At 35.6% G+C, this 25,889-nt stretch overlaps 1 protein-coding gene across 1 annotated transcript in view; it reads right to left on the bottom strand.

The window, feature by feature from the left end:
* The window catches only part of LOC100547334 (protein unc-13 homolog C-like), a 47,448-nt gene that overhangs the window by 20,715 nt on the left and 844 nt on the right, over positions 1-25,889 (bottom strand). The window contains exons 2-7 of the mRNA XM_019619267.2: positions 23,254-23,404; positions 20,690-20,758; positions 19,278-19,367; positions 17,827-17,955; positions 10,493-10,626; positions 7,372-7,457 (exon numbers count right to left, since the gene is read on the bottom strand). Coding sequence (XP_019474812.1) covers positions 7,372-7,457; positions 10,493-10,626; positions 17,827-17,955; positions 19,278-19,367; positions 20,690-20,758; positions 23,254-23,404 — 659 coding nt within the window. The remainder of the gene's footprint in view (positions 1-7,371; positions 7,458-10,492; positions 10,627-17,826; positions 17,956-19,277; positions 19,368-20,689; positions 20,759-23,253; positions 23,405-25,889) is intronic.

Raw genomic sequence — 25,889 nt, forward strand, 5'->3', positions numbered from 1 at the left:
AATCTGCTGTGAAAAACAGCTTATTTTGGACTACAAAACATTGTGTTTGTCATTTGCTCCCTGCTGTGTTACGCTGATACTTGAAACATTTCAAATTACTTTTCACAAGTGAACTTTGGTATCTTCCTAATGTTACTGAACTCCTTTGTTACTCCTTATTGAAAATTTAGCTTGTTAGTCTCATCAGTTAATTACTTATTCAGCATCAAATACTTCTCAAAAAGTACCAGAAGTGGATAGGTGTGTCATAACAGGACAGTTCGAAGATACAAAACAGACGAAGCACAAGCTTGCTCTGCTTGCAACTAAAATAGAAAAATAAAATAAAATAAAATAGAAATACCAGTACAACAAATAATCAACCTCTGTATAGCTTCTACCCTTCAGTATCACATCAGATTAAAATCTGTGCACCATGAAAGCCAAACTGATCGATAAAATCCAAAGAACACTCAAACACAAAATTCTGCCGTTGGGTATATATGGCTAGTATTGACTACAAAAGGAAATAAGCACTTGTTTCCAAGAAGTTAAATAATTTGAATTGTGCTTTTTTACTGTTAGTGGAATTCTTTGTGCATGAATTGATCATAGACGGCCTAAGGAATGCAGGCTGTGAATGGACCAGAAGAAATCATCCATTCTATTAGGCGTGAGATCCATGACAATGATTAAAGCTCTGGTTCTGAAACATATGATGGAAATTGCAAATACTGAAGCTTCAACATTGTTGCAAAGTAATTATAAAATCAAATAGTAATCGCATGTAAGAGGAAAATTAATGCTGGTATATTCACTTTATAATTATTAGGCTTTCATAAATCTCTAATACATGCCAATACTTGTGAAACAAGTAGAGCATATATTCATGTTTTGGAAACCATTACCTCATTAAATGCGATACTATAATGCTTGAGTTTGGGAGGAAATAGAGAATAAAGGTGATAAAGGTAGTTCTAATTGTGTTGTATATCAATTTCAGCTTAACACTTTCAACATCAATTTTAAATACCTCCTTCCATGAAGGAAACACCTGGACTTGATACACTCCTCTTTGATTTACTACAAGAGTGCAAGTTGAGTATAAAACACTCATGGTAGTGTTTTATAAGCAATTAATGGAAAAAACTTCAGAACTGGAGAAATCAGGCAGGAAGATAAATGGAAGACTTTAATTATTAACAGCATTGTATCTAGATCTGCCTCTGTAGCAGAAGGAAGAAACAGAGATGTTCAGAAATTGCACGTGAAGCTTTAAAACAAATTAATATGGAAACTAACAATTTTAATGGATTCACCTCTCCTGAAGGGTGCTGGAACGAGTGTCAAATGTTTAGTTTAGAACTAATGGGCTTGCCCATCAGGGGAAATTTACCACTGTATCTATGTTTAAAAAAGACAGAATAAAGTCGATAAAAGATTAAATAAGGCCAGAGCTTTCATTACGAATTACACGGTATAATATACATTTCTATTTTTGACTGACAACTTTAAGATAAAATAATGATGTCAGACATTCACTGCATTTTCTCCAGTAAGATCTGGTGTAATGAATACACTGAAATGAGAAATAAAGCAGCTTTAACTTAGTAAGATTACTGTAGGCTTACACTGTGTACAAGCACCCAGTAGTACTTGTAGTTCTAATTATGGTTCAGTATGCAAAATCGAAGAAAATGGCTTAGGGAATGACCCAGAGATACAGTAGATATATCTCCAAGTGGAAGGTAGTACATACTAGCGATCTCTGAGGTATAGTGGCAAGTAAGATCACGCAACGATACAGCACAATATGATGCCATGAAGAAGTATTAAATTAGCCCCTGGGAACAGTTCTGTTCACTTTATCTGTCTTAATTAGTGTGTCTAATTAACTTCAACAAAGTAGGGCCATTTAGTATGGCTACAGTGCTTTTTAGACAAGAATTGGGATCTTTGTGTTGCTTGAGATCAATAGTCAGCTGGGTTGCTGTACTCAAAAAGCTCAGGCACTCCTCCAGTACACACAAAATGTAGCTGCTGTTATTGTCATCATTGTCAATTATGCTGACCAAATAGCATTTCTAACTTCCTTGATCTTCTGATCATGACATATTCAATTTAACTGATTATCTACCAAAGGAAAATTGTTAATTAACCTCAGTAGTAATCTGCTCCTCTTTGCCCTTTCTCTCTGATTTCTTCACGAGGCTGCATTGAACTCTTCATTCCTAAGGTCTTAGGAGAAATGAGGATAGAAGACACATTTGCTGAAGTACCTGAATACAGAACAGGATTTACTAAAATCAATAAGTTCAGTAGTTCAATAGATACCCTGATGAAATGCAGCGTTCTGGTGGGTGCCGCCATTCTTTCTCTTCCATAATCTGCCCTCACTACCCTCCTCACCCCAAATCTGCTATGTAGTCTTCATCTAAGACAAGGGTATATCCTGTCTTAAGGGGAAATTTGTAAATTAAGCTGAAGTGAAGACTAATTTGAAATCTGCCATGAAATGGTGTGACCTTTCTGTGGGCAGCATTATTATTTTTTTCTATGCTGGCACCGTGCTTGGAATCAACTCTCTAACTGCCTCTTTCACATCATTTATCAGTTTCTGTAATGAACAAGGAATCTGTCAGAGAAACAAAAAGATATTTGCTCATGCATTGAGGACAACAGCAATCTGTGAGGCTGCTCCAAAGGTAATGCCTCCTAATTCCTTTTCTTTTATGTTGGCCTGTAATGTCAGAGGCAGATGTTGGTGGTATGGCATAGAGGGTAAGCCTTCCCACCAATATTCTGTTACGTTTTGTTGCCATGGGACAGATGGCAGCAGAAGGGCAGTCTGACAGAATGGTGTCTGACTTGAAAATGTGGATGAAAAAAAGGGGTAGAATTGAATTTCTCTGTATGGAGATGGTGGTGACTGTGTTAAAAAAGAGCATTTTGTAGCTGAGAATTTGCTCTATCAGATGGTGTTATTGTGCTTTTTGTATCTGGTGTAGTTTCCATGGAAATGTATAGGAGGCATTACTTTTGAAATATCCTATATGAAACCTATGTGAAGTGCATAAAATGGTGAAACAATCTCCCTCCTCTTCTATATTTTTAAGATCTGACAACTCAGAGTATCATCTCTGCAGAACTGAGGCAATCTCCTGCTGTATCTACACAGCAGCCAATTTCTGGCCTGATCCTGATCTTGACTTCTGGCCACTACCAGAATTAGATTATCATAATAACAGCAATTAGAGTGCTGTATTTCTAACAGTCTGGATAGCTTTGGACATTTGATCTGACCTATTCAAAATTCAGAGATGCAAACTATAAGAGAAAGACATTTCTGAGGACATAGGTTAAAAAAGATACTTTTCCAATTGTACGTCTCATTTCAGCGGTTAGTCTCTTATCATCTTCCAACCTTTATGCCTTCCTGCTTAGAAAGAAAAAGATTTCTTTAACATATGAAGTCAGTAACAAATCACTTGCACTGCTGCTGGAATTCTCTGTGTTCTCTTTGGTTTATACCGTAAATAAAGAATATTTCAGTGACTAGACAGAACAAATTTAAGCATCTTGTGAGCTCAGATAGGCTTGTATAAACTAAATGCCAAACAACAACATATAATCAATCTTGCAAATCACTCCTACCTCTCAAGATAACTCACAAAGAAGGAAAAAAAAGTCAAACCTAATGAAGTGAGTTCTCAAAGAGAAACATCTAATACCTTCTCCATGCAGCATCAGTACGTGAAAATAATCCCAATAGCTTCAGATCAGAAAAAAAAAAATAAGAACTGCAGTGGGATGAATCTGTTCAAGTTTGCATAGAACTTTTAATACTAGCCAAAGACTAAACATTGTTATTGATCTGAAACGGAAGAAAATCTAGAATAAAACAATTAGCTCAATGCTAGCTTTTATTGCAGTCTCTTGTTTGCAAGTCATGTCAACCTGGAACAGTGCAGCCCTGTTCTCAGCAGCCGTGGAGTCTGGATCTGTCCTTTGGGATGCACTTTTCCCCTCACCCATAAAGAGAGCTGACTGAACTGACAGCAAGAAGCTACCCTGTCACACACCGATTTGCTACCTTAGCATTTGTACCATCATGCAGGCATTGCATCTGAGCAAAAGGTCACTGTTGTGGAAGCTGCTGTTCTATCTTCTCAGTCACACAGCAGCAGGCTTCAAGCACCCTTCCATCCCATCACAGAAGGCTGGAGTGTTCCTGGGCAAGAACCGAAGGAAGCGCAAGATGGAGAGGTGTAATGACTTGCCTGCTTCCTAGCATCTATTGGCTTTTATTGCAGTGGGGTCAGACAGCACTTCTGAAGAGCAGCACCAGCAGATGCAGCTCCTTGCATTCCCCTGAGTGGACAGATGAAGCATTCAGCTGTACAGTCAGAGGACAAGCCCTGGACAGCCATTCTCTCTGCTCTCAGGAAAAAGTGAAAAAGATGCTAGATGTTTCGGTATTGATCTTCTGTTAGAGAACAGAGATAGGACATACTAATTCCCTGAATTCACATTTATAGGAGTTAGTGGGTAGGAACTAATGAAGGGAGAAAAAGAACAGAAACAGGATCTTAGGTGTTTGTTTTTTTTATCATATCAGTGATCCTTTTTCAAATGGTGTTGGACTATGTCATAGCTTCTTGATCAGACACAGGAAGGAATCAACTTCACAACAAAGATGATGCTTGAGAAGATTAGTACTAAATTGGATCCAGCAGAGGTGGCAACAACCCTGGACTCTACATATGAACAGATGGCAGCCTGTATTAATAACTTGGAAGGCTAAACTTGCATAGCTGAATGTGATACAATTTAATGATAAAAAACTGTATGGATCGAGGTTGACCATATTTAATGATTTACTCCTAATTTTGCAGAATTTACACTGAAAGGTCTTCCTGCCATTAACAATTGCAGAATCAAATTCAGTTTGTAGAGGATTTGGGGAAATAGTGATTTAAAGGACAGTAAAGTTGGAGAGAGGAGCACGTTGATCTATATTTTGTGACTACATTTATCAAGATTCCATTGCAGGATGGAAATCATATACATTTATCATAATTTGTAATTAAACTCAGTCTCCTTTACTTATTCTTTATACACAGAAATTGTTTCACTGTTGATTCTGGGAATGATTTGAGATGTTTAATTAGAAAAATGGCATTTGCTCCTCTCAGAGTATCTATAACAGCACAGAGGCAAGGCCAAACACAGGGTCTGGTTTGGAATAGACTTAAAAAGTCACATGCCTTCTAATTAATCCTCTGTACCCCTTTCTGAACAGTTAGGACATACATTATATATTAATCATGTTCAGTTAATATTTGTTTTCAAGTCCTGACCCAGATAAACCTGTACTTCAGTATTCGTCAAGAGGAATCTGAATACAAACTCTCGCTTGATCTAAAGCTGCTTTTGTGGGATCAGATACACTCTACCTGGCAAGTAGGGTGATCTTGGGTGAATAGTCTTCCTGTTGTACAGAACGTTTGTAGTTGAATGACTAAAACACTACAAGAATGGGAGGTGCTTATGGCTATCTGTGCACAAAGTATAAACTATGCATTCAAAATTATAGGAGCCTGAAATATACAATGGCTATTAGAAATTCTTATGAATCTTTGTGATGTTATGATCAGAAAATTCAGTTGCTGTACATGCTCTTCTGTTGATATCTACTCTTGATTTACAGCTTGTTGAGATAGAAGGCTATTACCACTCATGTTTCCAGGAACATGTTCTAATCCAAAATTATGGCTTTCATTTGGTCTTCCTGCTTCTCAGTTTCTGGTGGCTTTCAGCTTCATTGATCACTCTCAAAGGATTATCTCCTGCCTGACTTTAGTTTTCTAGTCTAATCCTTTTGATTCTCTAACACGACTGTAGAACACTAGCTTCTAATATTAGTTTTCAAATCTTCTATGACCCACACTCTAGATTTGGTTTCTTATATCTTCTTCTGACATTATACATATTATAATCACTGCTCCTGTAATTCCTTCCTTCCTTTCTCCCCATTTTTAAGGTTTTGGGTTTTTTTTTCTGATTAGTGTGCAAATTCCAGAATTCAAATAACTAATAAAGCGACACCACAGTAGATGAACAAATTAATTCTTCCATTAATAAATGCTTTAGTCACTTGTCTTTTCTCTGCTCATCATGATGAAAGTTTGTATCATCATCAAAGTATCCCATTATCACATTCTGGAGAAAATACTACAGAAATTTATCTTCAAACACTGCTTTTTCCTTAAAGTCTGACCTCATAATTTCACCCTGGAAGATAGGCCCTGTAGTCAGCAGCAGGCTTGGCTGAAGACAGTGTATGAGTTTACTTTCCTAAAAGTCACAGCATCTGGCTTATTCTAATCAGCTACTTTTGATAGAGTGCAAGTAAAAAGAAAAAAAAAAAGAAAAGAAAAAAAAGGTAACAAAATTAATAGAATACATTTCATTACATATCGTTGCCTTATATTGCAAAAAACTACTTTTCCAGTCAGATCCAGTTTTGATCCATTTCATTTCCAATTTATTTTGGCTGCATTTTGATATCAGAAGCCAAAATCTGCTTGCATTTCTCCCACATTTAAATCTGAGCTCTGTTTAAGAGTGAAATAAATTTAATGCTTTTTGTTGTTGTTGTTGTTCTGGAGAAATACATTACAGTTTGAAAAATTTGCGTTCAAGAGATGGCTTTAATAATTATCTAAAAGAATGATTATGTATACGGGGGTTGGCAATATTTCCATTATTTATTAAGCCTATTCCCTTAATTACATCTCTTCAGTATTTTTAGTGCTTCATGTAGAAATTTTTACTTGGGATTTCTGCAATAATCATACTTTAATGAGTGGGTCCGCAGATTATCTGGAGTTTAACTCTTGTAGAGAAAAATATATATTTCACCTGTGGTTTACTATCCTAAAGAGCAAAAGAGAACTGCATCTGATCCTGTTGGAAATAATAAAACCATCCTTACGTTCTGAAGACAGGTTTTCTATCTGTATGCACTTTTTCCATAACTTCATTCTGTAAATGTTTCTTAGGGCCAAGCAAGTGATTTTCAGCTCTAAGAAAATTGGGAATGCCTATAATGGCATATTTTTGATTCTTTGGACATTGAAGATGATTTTGTTAGATTTTATAATTAGAATTTGCATTTCAGTTTACAGTTCTTTTGCCTCCTGGTTGCACAATTTACTTCATATAGTGTCAGTACATCTCTTCCTTTACAATGTATTTTTACTACCATGTGAATAATCTCAAGTATATAAGAAAACTCTTTCCAGCTGTGAAAATACAGTGACAGGTGTGATGTGCAATGGAGATCATTGGATGAACTCTCTAGTGTAATTCATATTTTTTTACAGTTACCTTCCAGAGCATACTTCATGTCCTGGGCAAACAGAGTCCACATGATTTCAGCACTAATTTTTCCCATGTTCAGCTCCTGAGGGAACCTAAAATTAATCACATTACATCAGTTAGCCTGTTGCTAGAAATTATTCTTACAGCTGCACAACAGAAAGGCAAATATTTCCACAAGGAAATTGTTTTCTGCCAGATAACTCCCTTAAGAAGTAGTCACTGTATTGTCTGTTCTGTACAATTGTCTGGACACAGAAGCAGACCTAAGTGGGACACCCAGCTAAAAGAGCTGGAAGTACTGCACAGAACCTTGGAATAATAAAACAATCCTTAACATTGCTGTGGTGCAGTGAGGATGCACTAGCAGTTCACCATAAATTTATAAAATCAAAGACCAGATTTATGCAGAAACATGCAGAGCTGTGTGCCTTTTATCTTGAGTTTGCTACACCACTTGATGCTAGCAAAGAATTTGATCTAAAATATTTTTATTGAAGCACTAATCAAACTCAGAAAATGTTTAATTTTTAAAATAAAACTTCAGAATTTAAAGTTCTCATTGTCAAAGAAAGATTGGGAACAAAGGAAAATTTGATAGAACTAGCAATAAAATCTATAATACTTAAAGTTATGGAATGGCTAAAAATTGTGTCATATCTGGGTCCCAATTTAAACAAAAACACCTGTTTTCAATCTTCCTAACATTTACCATGCATTTTAAACAATCTACTCCATAATACCGTTTGAGCATTCATTTTAGAAATACGGACATATACAAAACTTGAGACTTCAACAAACTGACCAAGACTTTCTGCACGTAAGCTCTACATACAGGTGCTCTCCTTTTTTCCTGTGGGAAGCAGTAGCTGGTATCACTAAGGTATGCACCACTCCTGCCACAGGTTACCCTCAGAGATAGCTTTACATGTGAATAGCCACGTTTAACGTTCATTTGGTTACTCATATTCCTAAGATTACCCATGTCACAGTAGCTTATTGTTTACACTACTGCAACACTTAGAAGCTTCTAATAGGTTTAAGAAATTACTGTGCTGGAACTTCAAAATTTCTAATTAAAAAAAATGGCTGTGCTAGATGAATACTTAATTCCAAGTTCTCTCTGAACTTCCTTTCCAAAACTTACACTTGTTTCCATACTTAAAGCAATCAGAGACTGGTGGGCATTATGCAGCTGTCATAGGAATTATGCAAATGCCATTGTTTCAGTGCTGCAAATCTGGGAGAAGCTAATAAGGTTTAACATACAAAAGAATTGTCAAAGAAATCCTTATGTTGAAGATAAATGGTAACAGTGGCAGTTGATAATTAAAGGTTGAATTCTAAAGCACCTGTGCACATAAGGAATTTTGTACTATTTCTATTTTATCGCTATGTCGAAATATTTTTTTCTGAACAATTTCAGAATTTAATCCCTAAGCAACAAAATGTCAGAGAAATTTCCCAAGCAAAACTCTACATATTATATTTCTAGTCTTTGTAAAAGCCATAATCTCCACATTTCTTAGGGAAGCAAAAGGACAACTAGGAGGGTGTTCTATGAGTCACTTTGTTTTTTTTGCTACAGTTATTTCTGTCTCATGGGCCCTAATTTTCCCAATTTCTGTCATTCTTCAAGGAATACTGTAAAATCACAGTTTATCTAAAACATCGCTGTCAAAATCAACTTCCACACCCACATGACAGTCTTTTATCCTCAAGTCATAGATCAGCGTAACAGTGCTATTTGGTGAGACTTCTGAATAAACAGAATATGCTAGGTTTTCATGACAAATAAATTAGCCGTTTATACAATCTGTCTAGCTAATCTGGTCTTAAAGTGTGAGATACATATATATTCATGAGAAACAAATAGACACCAGGAATTTCACATTAGACTGTGTAAGTGGAGTAACAGGAAAAATATTTTGTTTCTTCTTCTGGATAGAAAACTGTTCCTTGATAAGGTCAGTGAAGGAAATGATTGCACAGAGTTGCTTATTCCCCAGGGTTGAGACAATTCTTCATTTATTTAAAGGAATTAGTGGAATGAGAAGGTAAAAATTTTCCAGTTTGTGGCTATGACCTGGAGGTTTCTTTGGTAATTATACTGGAGAGTAAGTCGGAACTCTCTGGGTCTACAGACAAGTACATCTACCTGTACAGAGTGCTTTTCAGTATCTGTCAAATGTTATCTGAAGGAAAGAGTCATTCTTGCTCCCTTTCAGACCATTCTATTAATATTTCTTCTGCCACTGCAGATGTCTCTGTTAAAGGCTTAGCTGTAACACAGGTCTAAGATGCAATTTTAACTTTTGTATAAATCATCACAGTGAGATGATGCTCAGAATCTGTAGACTCTGCAAAATATCTCTAAGGAGCTAAAAGAGATAAACCACTTCTGTAGGCCATGACACATTTCAACTAAAACCATTCCATTTTTTCAGTCTTGATATGTGAGGCATGTTCCTTGAGATTTCATTTTCAAAACTCTTCCTCTCTCACCCCAATCAATTGGCTTGCTCTTCTCTACAAGTATGTCAGTGATTATTCAATTTGTCTTGGTTACTGATTGTTCCTTCCTTGCAAATTATACCTTGAGTTCTGAGAAACTAACTTCCACCTATGGCAAGCTCAAGATACTGCTCTCTGTTTCTAGGACTTTCAAGTCAGTTAAGTTAAGCTGTCTCTCCAACCAATCATAAATTTGGAGAGTGTCCCTTTTTGAAGTTCAGTACTCTTTTTCCCCTCCCCCCAAAAACTCTGTTACAGTGCCTAAGAGAAGTCTTATCATCATTTCAACAGCTTGTGTACATACAGTATATTTGATAACAAATATACTCACACTGTTTCACTGATCTTTGCTTTCTGTCTACCTGTTTAGTTCTCTTGCATAATACTTTTTCGACTCTTTGGGATGGTGCACATACCACGTGCCTCTAGTGTTCCTAAAACAAAAGACTTTCTTTCCAGTGACTAGAGTGCAAACAATCAATTCTATAGCCTTTAAAAAAAATAAAAATAAAAAATTCCATAATCAAATTATGTTTAAAATACAACTGTTCTGGTGTATTTTCTGTTCTTAATAAATCAATGATTCCTAGTTTTTATGGGGAAAGTATTTACTTACTGGTTCAAGACAGGTGTGTATGCTGTTTTATCTTCATCTATAATAGTGACCATCAGAGTAATAAGCTGTGCCCAGAAATCCAAATTCTTTGTTGTTGGTCCCTGTTCTTCTTTAGGAACTTCTTGTTTCTTACCCTGTTAAAAGAAGATTTTAATATAGTGTATATTAGAAAAAATTAGAGAAACTATTAGATTATTTCTACCTACAGCTTATTACTTAGACATATTAAGAATCTTAAAAAAATTAGATAAACGCTGTCTTCAACCTAACCAGACTAAAGTAAACTGTATAATAGTCTGTACGTGGCTGCAGGGATAGTACTAAGACACCCAGGTCAGCCAAGAGCAGATTTTACATTTTGTCCATATCCATACTTTCATTAAATACATTCTTCAAGTTTTTGTTGTGCTGAAACAGAATGTAGGTAAAATGATCTGCTGAAATAGAACTTTTATACTCTAAATAATAAACAGTGAATAAATTAATAATGAGAAATATTTATTATTTTGTTGTGGATTAAACTATGCCAAAGTTATTGGGTCTAATACCGTTTGTGCTCTTCACTCTAAATAAAGAAACAGTTACATTTTAATTTATTTTGCAATAACAAAAATAACAAAGGCTATTGCCCAATGTATTTTGCACAGACATTTTACAGGGTCTGATAGATTGACAAGAACCATAATATGTGCATTTAAGACAAGCAAAGGAAAACAGTGCAGAGTAGGAAGAAAAAAAAAACCCTGGAGATACAGACACACTAGGAAAAGGTACCTCAGAATATTCAAGAGGGATGTTATCTCTCCAGGGATTTATAACCATGAGCAAACCCAGACACATATTTTATTCCTTTTTTATTGTGAGGAAATGGAATTTTGTATACTTTTGTAAATGAAAGGAACCACAATTAGGCTTGCATCCAACACAGAGCCTGAGCAGCCACATTATGTTTCCATAAGGACCAAGAATGACATGAGGTACTGACATGTCAGATGGATTATCAACAAAACCCTCCAATCATTAATAAAAATTTGGCAAGTAATGCAGTGTTTTATATGCTCTTTGACTGAAAGCCTGCCCTTTGCACCTTTTAATAGTGTTAAGTATGTATTAACACTCACCACTTACAAACTTTGCATGAGAATTTATTACTTTTCACCTCACTGAAATTTGCATTAACTTTAAGAATGCATTCTCTATACTTCTCACTTGTTGTCCTGATAAGACCTCTTGAGTGAATCCTTTCTCTCTTTGGTTAGACCTCTATTATTGTCATAGTGAATTAATTAAACGTTATCTTAACCTCAATTAACTTTTATCTGTTAACAATATCTAGAGTGGCAAAAAGGGAATTTCAACAACGCATAACTGAAAGTGTTTTTGCCAGTCTCTGGAGAATCTCAGATAACCCCGTTGCAAACTTACTTCATCTACAAATACTACAGCTTCAGTGTCTAACACAGTTGAAATAAAGGTATGGCTCAGAAGCAGTTACAGTGAGTGGGGTGTGACTTATAACAGCAACCACCTCTGCAAGCAGAAAAGTTTTTCAAAACAGAAATGAATATCTGAGCATTAGTGTCATTCACAAGGCCTTTCCCTGGTGTACATCAAGATTTTGTTTCTATAAGAAAGATATTTTTCAAATAGTATTTATATGTATTTCTCAGAAGCTAGAGCATATTTCAGGCAAGCTAACTGAAAGGTACTTGTATAAGATAAAGCTGGTTCACATTTAGTCCAACATCCTATCCAAAAGTTGTATTTCACAGCAAAAATTTACCATGTCATGCAGGTGAAACTACATTTTGGGACTGTGAAAATTAATCACAGAATGTGAAATTCTATGCTTTATTATAGGTAGAAAAATATATTTAGTTCACAAAGTCTGAGTAGCACAAGAAGTGCTTTCCACAAAAGCTTCGAGTGCAGAAATCTTCTAAAAGTCAAGATGATCTCTGCAAAATTGCCCCAAAGAGTAATTTTTTAAGCAGTCTGACATTAACATATGTATTTTATGCTCTGAAATAAAAGCACATACTTTGCCCACACCCAATTTTAATTTCCATTCTGAATCCTAAAATCTAACAGATAGGTAAGAAAGGATCAAAGCTGTTCAAGTTATTTTTGCACTGTAATGGTTGCTGCCATTATTATCTCAATATCAGTAAGTCCATTCACTCAAGTTATGTACATCGAGAAAAAAGTAGTATAAAAATGTGAACCACATACCCAGTGTACTCAGTTTACACACAAATGCACAAATATAGTGAAAAGATACATAAGCCAGTGAATACTGTTTGTTGTTGTAGAGGATAGAAGTCATAAGGAGATTTCTAAGAATACATTTAAAAAGTCAAGGAAAAGAAATTCTCAAGTATATAAAGAAGATAAAGGCACCAGTCAACAGCTATTGTTCACGATTCATTACTTTTTTAAAGTAATTTTCTGAAGTTTCTTTTTCATTTTTGGTGGATGTTTATAATTCACTGAACAAGCTGAAACCAAGGATTGCTCTTACACCAGGAAATGCTGACATGAATCAATTAGCAGAATAAATTTCTACAACAGTATATTAACACTAATTAGAAGCATAACAACTTATTTGGAAGATATAAAATGGGAGAAAGTCCTAACAGTAGCCAGAGCCAAGGGTGACACTGACTTCAGCAGTGATCTCACACCTGTTGGAAAAGAAAATCTAAAAGAGTATCATAGGATTAATGTAAAATAAAATCACTCACATTGTATCAATGGGTTAAAATTTTGATCAGCTTCAGGGAAAAGGACATTAGAAAAAATCTTAGTACCTTCACAGTATAACAGTACCTGTGCAGTATTTACATACTGTCTAAAGCAGTGTGTGAATAGGATAAAATCCCTCACAGCCTTATTACACTGAAATGGCAAGCCTGAAAAGTAGCATTCAGAGAGGAAAACAGTTTTGCTACTGCATACCTTTATTTTCTGTTTCATGCTTTCACACTTACATTGCATACATTCACTCGGGACAAAACTGCAAGAGGATTCCTGAAGGAACTTCATTTATTGAGAACATAAGCAAAAATCTCCAGAATTTTTTTGTTTCCTTAAAATGGAAACAGCAACATATTTGTAAACTGAGGCAGCAAGTTAGCAATGTTCTTCCTAAACTAGCTTTTGACAGCACTATTTTTTTCAGCATAAGACATCTAGCTCTTCCCTGAGATCAGTGCCAACTGAAGATACTACATCTGCTGCATAAGGAATTAGATAGTTCCTCATTGAAATGTTTTGTCTCAAATAATGAAAACTGTAATAAATATTTGTAAGATTGTCAGAGCATCACGTTCTACTTTCTCTTGTATTCCTTTGTTGTTGTTTATTTATTTTATTCTGTAACCAGCTGTTTTTGTATCTTGCTATGAAAACATAAGATGACATTTTTGCATACTGTTAGCATTTGCCATGCTTCACTCGAGGAAATATTGTTATTCCCAGAGAGTGATATTTTGCTGCAAGACATTTGCTTTCCAACTGTGGCTGGCTGTCTGACATGAAGGTAATAAAAGAGGAAGCAAAGACTGCTGAGCATATTCGGTGATTTTCTGCTCACTCCTTTTGCAGTGGAAACTCTCCAATCTCTACCTTAAACATCCTCTTTTACATCATTTATTTCATTTTCACTCTACAATCAGAGAATTACACATGTTCAGATACTTAGCATATTTTCTAGTAATACTGTGGAAGTGCCTTTGAGAATTTCAGGTTGTAGAGAAGGGCAAACGTAGGAGGTAATTAACATGGGTTGCACACATAGTATAATGTGCATGAAGCTACTACTTCTGTCCAGGTAGAAATACTATTGTTTAAGTAACGGTAATGCTGTCTACAGGATTATTCAGGCAAGAAATGAAGCATGGTAAAGCTCCAAGCCTGCAGTGGGCTTCAGCAAGACAGCAGCTGCCAGTCTTTCCCCTGAGTGAGAGCAGGTGGTGGCCTACATACAAACCATGTCTTGTTGCTTTGGGGTTCATCGGTTTCAGCACTCACTCCTCACAGCTCAAATCTCAGCTGTGCAGCTAAAACGTGACCCTCCTTTGCTCCCCACCATGCTACCATGAACTCAGTTTCCTTTTGGAAGAGGCTTCCATTGGACAGGGAGGCAAGCAGAGATAAGAGAATGGTTAATGAAGAAGGCTCAAGGATGAAATCTATGGTAGCTGGACTAAAGGTTTTTTGAAATAAAGCTAATAAAATATTAATTATATTATTGTTTTCTGCTTCATCATGATATTTGCAATGCCACAAATCTGTCTGCAGTATGCCTTGATTCACCAGAAATCCTTCAGAGCTCTGGATTCCAACAAACTGTATTTAGCAGCTGTTCTGTGTGCAGACGTATTGGTGGCAAACAGTAAGAGGACAATGAGGAGTACTACTCTAGAGCTGATGCAGAATTTGGCTCTAATCGGAATCATCTTATTGATTTCTTTATTAAAGCTAATTAATTAAATTTCCTCAGTTTCCTACCACCTGCCATGAAACAGAAACTTTTCCTATCGGTTATTAAGATTGCATATGATTTTTGATTTCTGATGAGTTATTTTGTATAAAGTCTATTTCTATTCAATTTATCTTGTATTTTCTTCTCATTTTTCACAAAAATTCCCATATTTGCTAAGTTATTATCAGTTTATAGTTTGTAGATGCTTGCCTTCATAAAGTTTCGACATACAAACTCACCTGCTGGGATACTTGCTGAAAGGGAGCAGACAAGGTATGTCACTGTGAGGAAGCTGCAGTTAATTTGTTTTTGCAGCTGAGTGAATATTTGCAGATTATTATTATTATTTTAATTTCAGGACTTCATACCATTCTATCAGTAAGTACAGGACGTCAAAATAATTATGTAAGACATGAATAATGTAACAAGGCCTCACTCATCTTTCTGTTCTAAAAAGCTAATCTGGAGAGAGACATCAATTTAAACCTGTTTTACATTCTCCACCAAAGCAGTCTATAACATCCTTGCATTTTAGACTATCTATTGCTGTAGGTTTTGCAGCGCTGTGCAGAAGATTACATCATATTCCACTTTTACCTATTAACTCAAGTGTTTGCTGATAAGCTCTGCAGACTTATCAATATCCAGGCTAGCAATTGCCCATACTATGTTTAACAAACAAATTCAAATTGCTACAAAGTAAATGTTAGCAAAGAGAAGACCAGAGCTTTTGGTTAGGCAAATAAATGTGATGCTTGAAGTTGCTGCTCCTACTGATTCACAGTGGTCTTCAGCTTGCAGTATATTCTGTTGGAAAACAAATGTATACATGAACTCTTCTGAGTGTGCTTCTTGATTATTCGGGGGTAAAAGCTGCCTGCCGAAATGGGTGTTGTGCTACCTGCAGCCATTTGAGTAAAATAGATAGAATTAAAATCACCACCCTATGCTCATAGTTAGCAGGTTAGTGCTCTTTGACTAAACACCCTCTTTTTTAAGATTATCACAGAAACAAAGAACAAACATCCTTTAGAAGAACAAGGGACAACAACAATTTTAAAACAATTCTGCGTGATGGAAGTGTAACATAAAAACAAGAAAAAATGGCGTTTCATGGAGAAGAAATGGAATGCAGAAGTATAAAAGCAACAAAAATGCATGCAGGAAAGCGGGAAGCCTTACACATCCCTTTTTCTCAAAGGTAAAGCTAATGAAAACGTGCTAATTCAGGTTAGTTTCAGGAGTGCCAGACTATCACTGCCCCCTCCTTCTCCCTACAGACTTTCTTTATACAAATCCCTTTCTCCTCCTACATTTAACTAACTTTTCTTCTCCAGAAAATAGAATAAATGTAATTCATCTCTGTACAAACAAACAAATAAAAAGCCCCCAAGCAATTCTGTAGAAAATTTCCTTCTGCAATAATTCATTAACCATAATATGAAAAAAAAGTTGTTATGAAAAATAGGGGAAAAGACAAATCGCCTGTGTAATCATTTGTACTCTGTTACAAAAGTAATACACATAGGTCGTACTTCACATTATTTAATACCTACAATATGCATCTGTTTTCAGTAGTATCAAGGTGGCTGCAGCAAGATAAATTTCAGGCACTTTCTTAGAAATTCAAATAATTCAACTGTTTCCTGTTACCCAGCAGCAAAAATCAATATGAGCCTACTACAAATCACCTTTCAGAGATTTCTTATTTAGTGTGATTTGATGCTTCTGCAGCATCACGAAGCCTTAAAGTGAGTGAATTTTGTATTTATTAGACAGCCATTGCTACAGCTGAATAAATTCAATTGATTTTTCTAGAAGAAGAGTTCTGCCTACAGGTGTTGGTTGGAGTTTCATACACTAAATGTTTGAAAGCTAGAGGTAAGCTTCTCATGTGTTGGGAATCCAACATTAGAAAAAACATTTTCATTTGATAAAGCAGAACGGATGGCCTGTACTTCCTCTTCTAGAATGCAGGTATTCATCTTTTTAATTCAGTAGATGTGCTTTCAAATTAAATTTCATTTCTCATATCATGTAGTATAAATGTTTTTATTTATGATACACTACACAGCAAATGTGTATTTGCCTAACAACATAACTCATCATTTCCAAGACAGTAGTCACCAAAATACCATTTTTCCAGTGTATCACCCAGAAGGCAAAGCTAGTGAACAGGAGGTAATGTGATAAAGCAGTGATGCTCCTTTTAGACAGTAGCTTAATTCTGCAAATTTCCTTATTTCACCATTATTTATAGAATAAATTCTGTCAGTGTTATAGAAAAAAAAGCATTTTTGAGGCTTTTGCATGGCATTTGAACATGACAAATGCTGTAATTACTTTGCATGGAAAGCTCACCCTGATAGACTATTATTTAGAAATGTTACGTAATTATCCTCTGCTTCTAAAGCCTGAATCCAAGTATGCATCACAGGTGATAAAATACTAACCTGGAAAGGCAGTATATTATTTTCCACAGACTATAATACTTCTTTCCTACAACCACTGAAGTGCAATATTGAATTTTTAAAGATTATTTTCCAATTACTAATCATAAATGAACAGTAAGCGATTAAATTTCATCTTCCCTAAAGTCATTGGACAATTTTATAGCTCTGTCCAATGTGAAGTCTAATTTATAGACTGACATTTTCATTTTGAAACTCATCTTGCGAACCATTTGAGAGTTCACATTTGTCTGGGGATTTATTTATTATATTATGCTCTTTTTCATAAAAATAAAATGAAAATAACTCAAGTGCTTTCATACGAGGCAGTGCTGGGATTCTGTGTATTTACTTACTGTAAGCTAACCAGAATGACCGAGTGAAGCATGAAGCCTTACCTGGTCTATTAATTGGGAGTAAAGATCATAGCAATTGTCAAAAATGTATTTGTATGTTGAGTCCAGGCAGGCTCTCACACAGTCTTTCACCACAGTACTGGCTCGAGGTGGGCTCTGTAATTCAAGGACCTAAGAAAACATTTCATAAATGACAATTTCAGAATCAGATGGAATAGAGAAAATCCAAATAAATGTGGCTTTGAAATACAAGAACACAAGTGTTGAAATATAGTAATGATAATGTATTAACTCACATTGCCTTCACACTGATCTAAGTTTAAAGATGCATTAAAACATACTTCAGTTAAGCAAATAAGTGATATCTCCACATGTTATTTGAAATAAATTATTCATAGAATGGAAGAAACATCCATGCTCAAGGTTAAACATCATAATATCATCATAGAATGGCCTGGGTTGAAAGGGACCACAATGTTCATCTGATTCCAACCCACTGCTATGTGCAGGTCGCCAACCACCAGACTAGGCTGCCCAGAGCCACATCCAGCCTGGCCTTGAATGCCTCCAGGGATGGGGGCATCCACAGCCTCCTTGGGCAACCTGTTCCAGTGCTGCACCACCCTCTGTGTGAAAAACTTCCTCCTAATATCTACCCTAAACCTCCCCTGTCCCAGTTTAAAACCATTCCCCCCCTGTCCTATCACTATCCACTCTTGTAAACGGCTGTTCCCCCTCCTGTTTATACGCTCCCTTGATTTTCCTCTTTTTGATTGATTTTTCCTTCTTAAGATTTTCCTCTTTAAGATAACATTAGGCCATTTGATTATGTGATTTTCTCTGAATACCAGCCCAATTGCTTTTCATTTTTTACAACAAAAACTCTAGCTTCTTACTCCACTTTAGGAAACAGCAATTTGAATTCCAATTTAATTAGTCATTTTAATTCTCTTAATGTTGTGCCTAACACAGTGAAATCACAATCTGTAGTTACAAACTCCGTTTAGTGTTTCAGTATTCCCATCCAGTAATATAAGTTTGAGACACTTTATTCTAGAACTATTTCAGAACTCTATCACTTAGATCTGAATATCTAGGTTGATTAAAGAAATAAGAGTTATCAGATCTGTTTTTCTATTTCACACGTGATATTACTAGGAGCACAATCTAGATGATTTAGTTCTTAAGGAAATTAATTTATTTTCCTTTATTTGTCCGGACTTTATTAAATAAAGTGTTGTTTTTAATTGTTGTTGGTTTTGTTTCCTTCAGAACATGTAAAGTAATTGTTAGGAAAGGAAAAGAGTGAAAATTTTTCAAAGAGAATGAGTTTATTTTTACCACATTGTTAGTGTGATCTGTTAATGTTTACAACAGTGATCTTGAGAAAGTGAAAGATTGAAAAACTGCAGGAGATGAATTGATTAAGAAATAATCAAGAGGATTATAATACTATCTGCCTAGATAATTAAAGTGCAAATAAAGGACAATACCTTCATTCGAAAAAAAGTAATGCTGGTAAGAAGGTCCACAGTTGATTTCAGATCTTGAAGTCTTTCAGAATTGCTGGCAGGAAAGTTATCCTGGTGAGTGAGGAAGAGAGGAATTGTGAAATGGAAGTTGAAGGTAAGATAATTGAAAAATTAGAAAAAAAAATTATCTGGAAAAAGAAAAGTGATGCTTGGAAGGATTAGAAATGTTCACCTGCTGCTCTAATTCTGCCTGTGAGGAAGCTAGAAATAAATATCTCCTTTCATGTGAATAGGAGCACTTCTGATAATACTACTGGGTCTGTAATATGAATTATTTAAATTATTGTGATGTTTTCAAAACATTAACGATATAAAAAAAATACAACAAGAAGTCCGGGGAAGTGTTGCTAATGAAAATCATTCATGCATTTTCCATGGCACACAATTCACTGGTGACCACAGATTCAGTAAGCTTATTGAAGGAATCATTCATGAAATTTTTGCTGTGATCTTTAGGTTTGTGGGAAGATTGATGGAAAGTACTGTTACTTAAGTGGATTCGTGATAATGAAACATCAGCCAAACATCTTTATGCCCCAGTATAACCTGAATAACATTCTTCAACATTAAAATAACTTAGTTAACTGCAAAGGATTAGGTCCTAAACACAGAGTATATGTAGCTTCTATGATCTCTAATGCCTTAGGGTTCTTTTAAATATTCTCTCCATCTTTCTATTTTAAAAGGAAGACAGATTGAACAAAGACATTCCTGAGCTTTTTGCTGCCATTCCTAGAATTTGAAAAGAGAGCTAAAGCTAATGGAGTCCTTATTAATTACTCTTCATTAAAAAACATCATGATCCAGTGAAATGGAGATAGAGAGAATGGTATGTTAAGTGGCAGGTTTTCATGCATGCCTCTTTCCAGATAAGGCTGGGTTTGGGGCACGACTCAGTGGAAAAATCTTCTAAAAGACATAAGTAAAATTAGGATTCCTATCATCTAGAAAAATGAAGAATCAACTCTCAGCATTTCTAGGATTTAATCTTGATGGCTGTAGTACCTCTTGAAATAAATCCATCAATAAATGCAATTTACACTACATCAGTGAAAGGTAAATCCCAGTTGAATTAAATGATGAATTAACTTACTGAAGTCATTGAATCCTATACTTTCCTCAATGTCTGCTCATCCCCTGACTTCTTTAGTAGCTTTTGGGGAAAAAAAAAAATCAAATTGGAAAAACAGTTAAAATGCTTTAACACTGCAGGTTTTGATCTTAAGGATTTGGGGTCTTCTATTAGCACTCTTTTACAGCTTCTATACCACAGGAGGAATTAATCTCTAAAACCTCTTTAAAGCAGATAAAGTGCACAAGGATGTTTGTAGGAAAACACATTTGGGTTGTCTAGGTAAAATAGATGAACTTACTCTATATTTAGATAAATCAATCCTCAGAGAATTATGCAATTGATCCAGAAGTTTAATGAACTTTTCCCTCTGTAAAATGAAAACGAGAGTACTTTGCATAAGAACTAGCACATTTTTGTAACAAGGGTAAAATTACAACTTCTTTTTTTTAATTTCTAAGAAATCATTTAATCTGTTTACATTCTTAATTCATTTGAAAGACAGATTATTTTCCATTCTTTCATATAAGAGTACTGTCCAAGATATCTGGGCTTTGAGGCAGGCAGTGTATTTTTTACAACTGTGCTTTTGCTTTTATTTTGTATTGCCATTTACCTTGTACACATTCAACACTGTGCAGCCATGCAATGCATTAGTGATATGATGTAGGATTTCCTGTACAGTATTTACCTTACTGACACATTGTTAAATAACCCAGACAAACTACCTAAGAATTGAAAAATGTCGTCTGCTGTCTGTGACAAAAATCCAAAGTTTTCAGTTATGTTATCAGGGCTTACTAAAACAGATGAGCTTCTTAAGCTTTTTATATTTGCCTTGCAATTACTTATACTCTTGAAGAAATGACTTTCTCTTCCCGCATAAGAAATGATGTTAATTTACAACAGAATTTGATGTAAAAGTATGATTGAAAATAACAATTCAGAAACAGTGGTTTTTGGAAGAATAAGCTAAGTAATACTACGCCATTACATTTTAAATGTTAAGATTACCTTGTTATCGTCATAGATGAGTTGCAGTGAAAGCATTTTGCTATGAGATAACCAGTTAATCTATGCCATTCCCAAGCAATATTTGTGAGAGGTTTTAATTGCCATTCTTCATATTAGAACATACATCAGTGCACTGCATAAATTCTTACCAACATATGCAAAAGCAGCAGAATGTTGGAAGTTGCGAAATCTGATAGCTCTCATAATGCTACCTATGAAATAGGATATGCTCTAATAATAAAACACAGCCCTTTGTGCACTGTCTCCTATTCCTCAGTGGAACACTAACCTACACCTAAAGCCACCAATTTGGCATGGTTCCCTTAAGGGATCAATCAAAAAGGATTTTTTCTGTCATGCTATAAATCTGTACTAAAGTATTCAGTCAGCCAAATCCTTCCCAGCTGTAGCCTGAGGTCTTGAATTTGAGATGTTCTTTTTGATGAATGATATGCAGCTATCCACTAACAAATGCCTTTTGAACAAAACAGTAAAATAATTTTTTGCTTATAAGTCAGTTTTTTAAAGAAAGATCTCAAAAATCTCTGTTAGTGATGCTTACTACTCTACTGCCTTTCCATCCATCTGCTGAACCATGAATTGCATTTGAAATTGCGTCAAAGGTAAACATTGGCATTAACATCAGACAGAGGATTTAATCTCCCTCCAATCTGAGGATGAAAGAAAGTAATTCAGATCATTAGCAAAATGGAAGGAAAGAATGGAAAATGCAACAAAACATTCTACATTTCAAAAGCTGGATAAAAGTCAGAAGTCTAATAGGGCTCAAATGGAGTGAGTTGTCTTGTTTCAAAAAGATGGAGATTCATTCCACAGTATGCCATCAATTAGTTTATACAAACTAGAATAAGTACAAAGCAATATTCCAGTAATTAATTCATAAATATTCTGATTTTCGTAATACATATAAAGGAAACTTAATACTCGTATTTCATAGCGAACCTTAAAATATAAAAGAGCATCACTACCTCTGATGCTACTTCATATCACTATAATTTGTACTCTGTTATTTTTAATTGCTTAGTATTTGATTTTATGTTCATAAACAGTATTTAAGGAAACTTTCATATATAATGATAATTTATGAATGTCTTGGATATTAGCTATACAAGTAAAAGAGGAAGGTGAGAAGGAATTCATTTTTCAGTATAAAATGGTGTTCATACACAACCACTGACCATATCACATTTGACAGCAGATGTGTAAGCATCGTCCTTGAATTAATCCTCCCCCTTCCTGCTCTCACACCCATGGTGAATGGAGGGAAATAGATTAGAATATACAGTGAATTTCTTTTTTAAAAATCGTTTTATATTTCCACTGTGAGATGTAAGTCCACACAAGGAAAGTTAACAATGACAACAAAGTGCTACCCATTGGATTCTGAAATTCTGCCTAAAATTCTGATGCCTAAAGCACTATTTCATAAAATATATGTCTATAACAATGGATATATATATGTTATTATTTACAATTATTGATGCCTGGATCTTTTAGGTTAATGATTTTGCTAATGACATACCCAAGCAAGCAACAGCAAACTGTACTTAGCCTATGCAGTTTTTATAGTCTGTAGGACCCACTGCAATAAAAAAGTAAAACTGATTGATAAACATTTTAGTTCTATACATATACACTAGATGATTTATACCTTACCTTCTATAGATTTAATAGTGATTGATTGTAAAGACTTGGTAAAATCTTTGAAAGCTAAGAGCAACTCATTCTTTTAAACGATCAACTTTTTTAAAACTAGAATTCAGAAATTGTTATTTTATCGTATATTAGAAAGTAAGGGTTACTATTCTATTAAAAAAGAAGTCTACTTACCCCAAAGTTAGTAGCTGCAAACCTGTCTGAGGCAGATACATTTGTTGTTGCTGTAGTATGAGCATAGAAAGCATTTATATTGGCCAACAATGTACTCATAACTGCTGGAACACCAGGGCACATATATTTAGAAGACAGGCAGGAGAAGTGCCTATAATTCAAACAAACTGACAGTTATTAAAGGTGGCAAGGAGTCTGCCCTTTCTGTCATTATAATTTCTTTTCCGTTGCATTCATTACAGATTCAGAAATGAGCTTAAAAATATGCTCTGGGCTGCCAGTACCTCACATTGCTCTAAACCAAGCCCTCTCCAAAACTCTCATTTACTTCACAAATGAGACATCTAAATTGCAAATTTTACTTCAGAAATCTGTGCTAGGTCACATATCCATTAAAAAAAAAAAGAAAATTCCAAAACTCTGCAGATGTCCAGGCTGACGAATCAATCTGTATTAAGAAACTTGATAGCTACTATCTTCCATTCAGTACCTAGATATCATAAATGGGCTCTATAAAATCATTGATCAACCTGTTCTCCGTAATATTCTTTGTCAGTGGGACCTCTAACAGAACTTGTATATCTGAAGACATACAAAGACATTCTAGGTATAATCAACTACTGGCAAGATGAAAGTGATGCTAAACGCATCTATCCATCACTACAGCTAGATGATCACCATGGTCAATATAGAACAAGTCTTGAACTCATTCTGGATGTAATAACCAATGAGGGCTTAAGAGCGTGTGTGATCCATGAGGTAATTTACTGTAAAGATGAAAGCAATTTATTCTGTAATTGAAATGCAACTGGCTGGAAAATTGTTATTTTCAAACACTTTTGCATCTCACTCAGGATAAATCCTCTTATAATTTAAATCAACTTTCAAGAAAAAAAATTGAGTCATTAATTACATATATACAAACATCTAAAGAAAATTCAAGTATATATATTCATATTCATTTTTGTCCAAAATCTTGGAATGGTTAAGGAAATAAGATTACAGCAGAAAAGGATAGTGTGATGAATCAAGGCCTTAATCCCTCCCAAAGCTAGACTAAGAAGGTGAATAATTGCTGGATTTTCTAGTTTATTTGACTGGGCACAGAGTCTGGAAGGAAAGAGATCCAGCTGGGAGGTAGAAGAGGCAGGCTTCATATTAAAGAGAATCTAGGGCTTCAGTGTTTTTTGAGAGGTCCCTTTGTATCTGCAGCCTTTTGAGGCCAAGACAGGAGACCAACTCCCTGGGCTTTCTCTAGCATTAGACTCACCGGAGTATTTTCATGTGCAGCTTATAGATCACAGGCTCAGACTTTCATCAATATGGTGATCTGTATTGATGTGTAAATTTCATATCATGCTGGTCACATTCAAAGTGTTTTGCAAACATTTCTCAGCATTCTTGTAAGGTATATCTTTAGGTGCTATTACCCAAATTTTATGAAATTCCAGGAAACTGCTCATCTCCACAACAAATCAATCACATGGGCAGGTAATAGAAGTCAACATTCCCAGTTGACTAGAATAATACCAAACATTTCATTAATTGCCAGTGCCTTTCAGAAGTGCTTTAAATACTGCAGCATGAATCTTATAAAAATGTAACCCAGCTATCTAAGAAAATCTTTCAGCAGGTCGCATGTTTCCTATAAACAATTGGAAAAACAATTTCCTTTGTATAACATAGTGATACTAGGTGATATTCCCCAGTTGCAGGTAAAATTAAAGTTAAAAGAAATGTCACCAGATCTATTCATCACATGAATTTTGAGAAATATATATAGAGACACATGCTGCACCCTCAGCAACTTTGCTAATGATACAAAACTGAGAGGAGTGGTTGACACATGAGAAGGCTGTGCTGCCATTCCGAGGGACCTGAACAGGCTGGAAAGGAATCTTATGGAGTTCAACAAGAGCAAGTGGGAGTCCTATACTGGAGGAGGAATAACTGCATGTGTCAGTACAGTTTAGGGGCTGACCTGCTGGAAAGCAGCTTTGCTGAGAAGGACCTGGGTGTCCTGGGGACAAAAGGTTGGCCATGAGCCAGCAGTGTGCCTCTGTGGGCAACATGGCCAATAGTATCCTGGGGTGCAAAAAAAAAAAATCATGGCCAGCAGGTCAAGGGAGGTGATGCCTCACCTCTGCTCTGCCCTAGTGAGGCCACATGTGGAGTACTGCATTCAGTTCTGGACTCCTCAGTTCAAGAAAGGTAGGGAACTTCTAGAGAGTGCAGCAAATGGCAACAGAGATTATGAGGGGCTTGGAAGACCTTCTTTATGAGGAAAGGTTGAGAGACCTGGGGCTGTTCAGCCTGGAGAAGAAAAGGATGAGAAGGGATCTTATCAGTGCTTATAAATACCTAGTGGACTGCAATGAAGTGGATGGGGCCAGGCTCATTTCAGCGGTGCCCAGCGACAGGATAAGGGGAAATTGACACAAACTGGAACATGATTAGTTCCACATGAACACGAGGAAAAACTTCTTTACTTCAAGAGTGACAAAGCACTGGAGCAGGCTGTCCAGAGAGATTGTGGAGCCTACTTCTCTGCAGATACTCAGAACTTGCCTGGATGCTTTCTTGTGATCTCCAGAGGTCCCTTCCAACTGCTACAATCCTTTGATGATCTACCTTTT

Source organism: Meleagris gallopavo, chromosome 12 (assembly GCF_000146605.3).
Source record: "Meleagris gallopavo isolate NT-WF06-2002-E0010 breed Aviagen turkey brand Nicholas breeding stock chromosome 12, Turkey_5.1, whole genome shotgun sequence".
Lineage (NCBI taxonomy): Eukaryota > Metazoa > Chordata > Aves > Galliformes > Phasianidae > Meleagris > Meleagris gallopavo.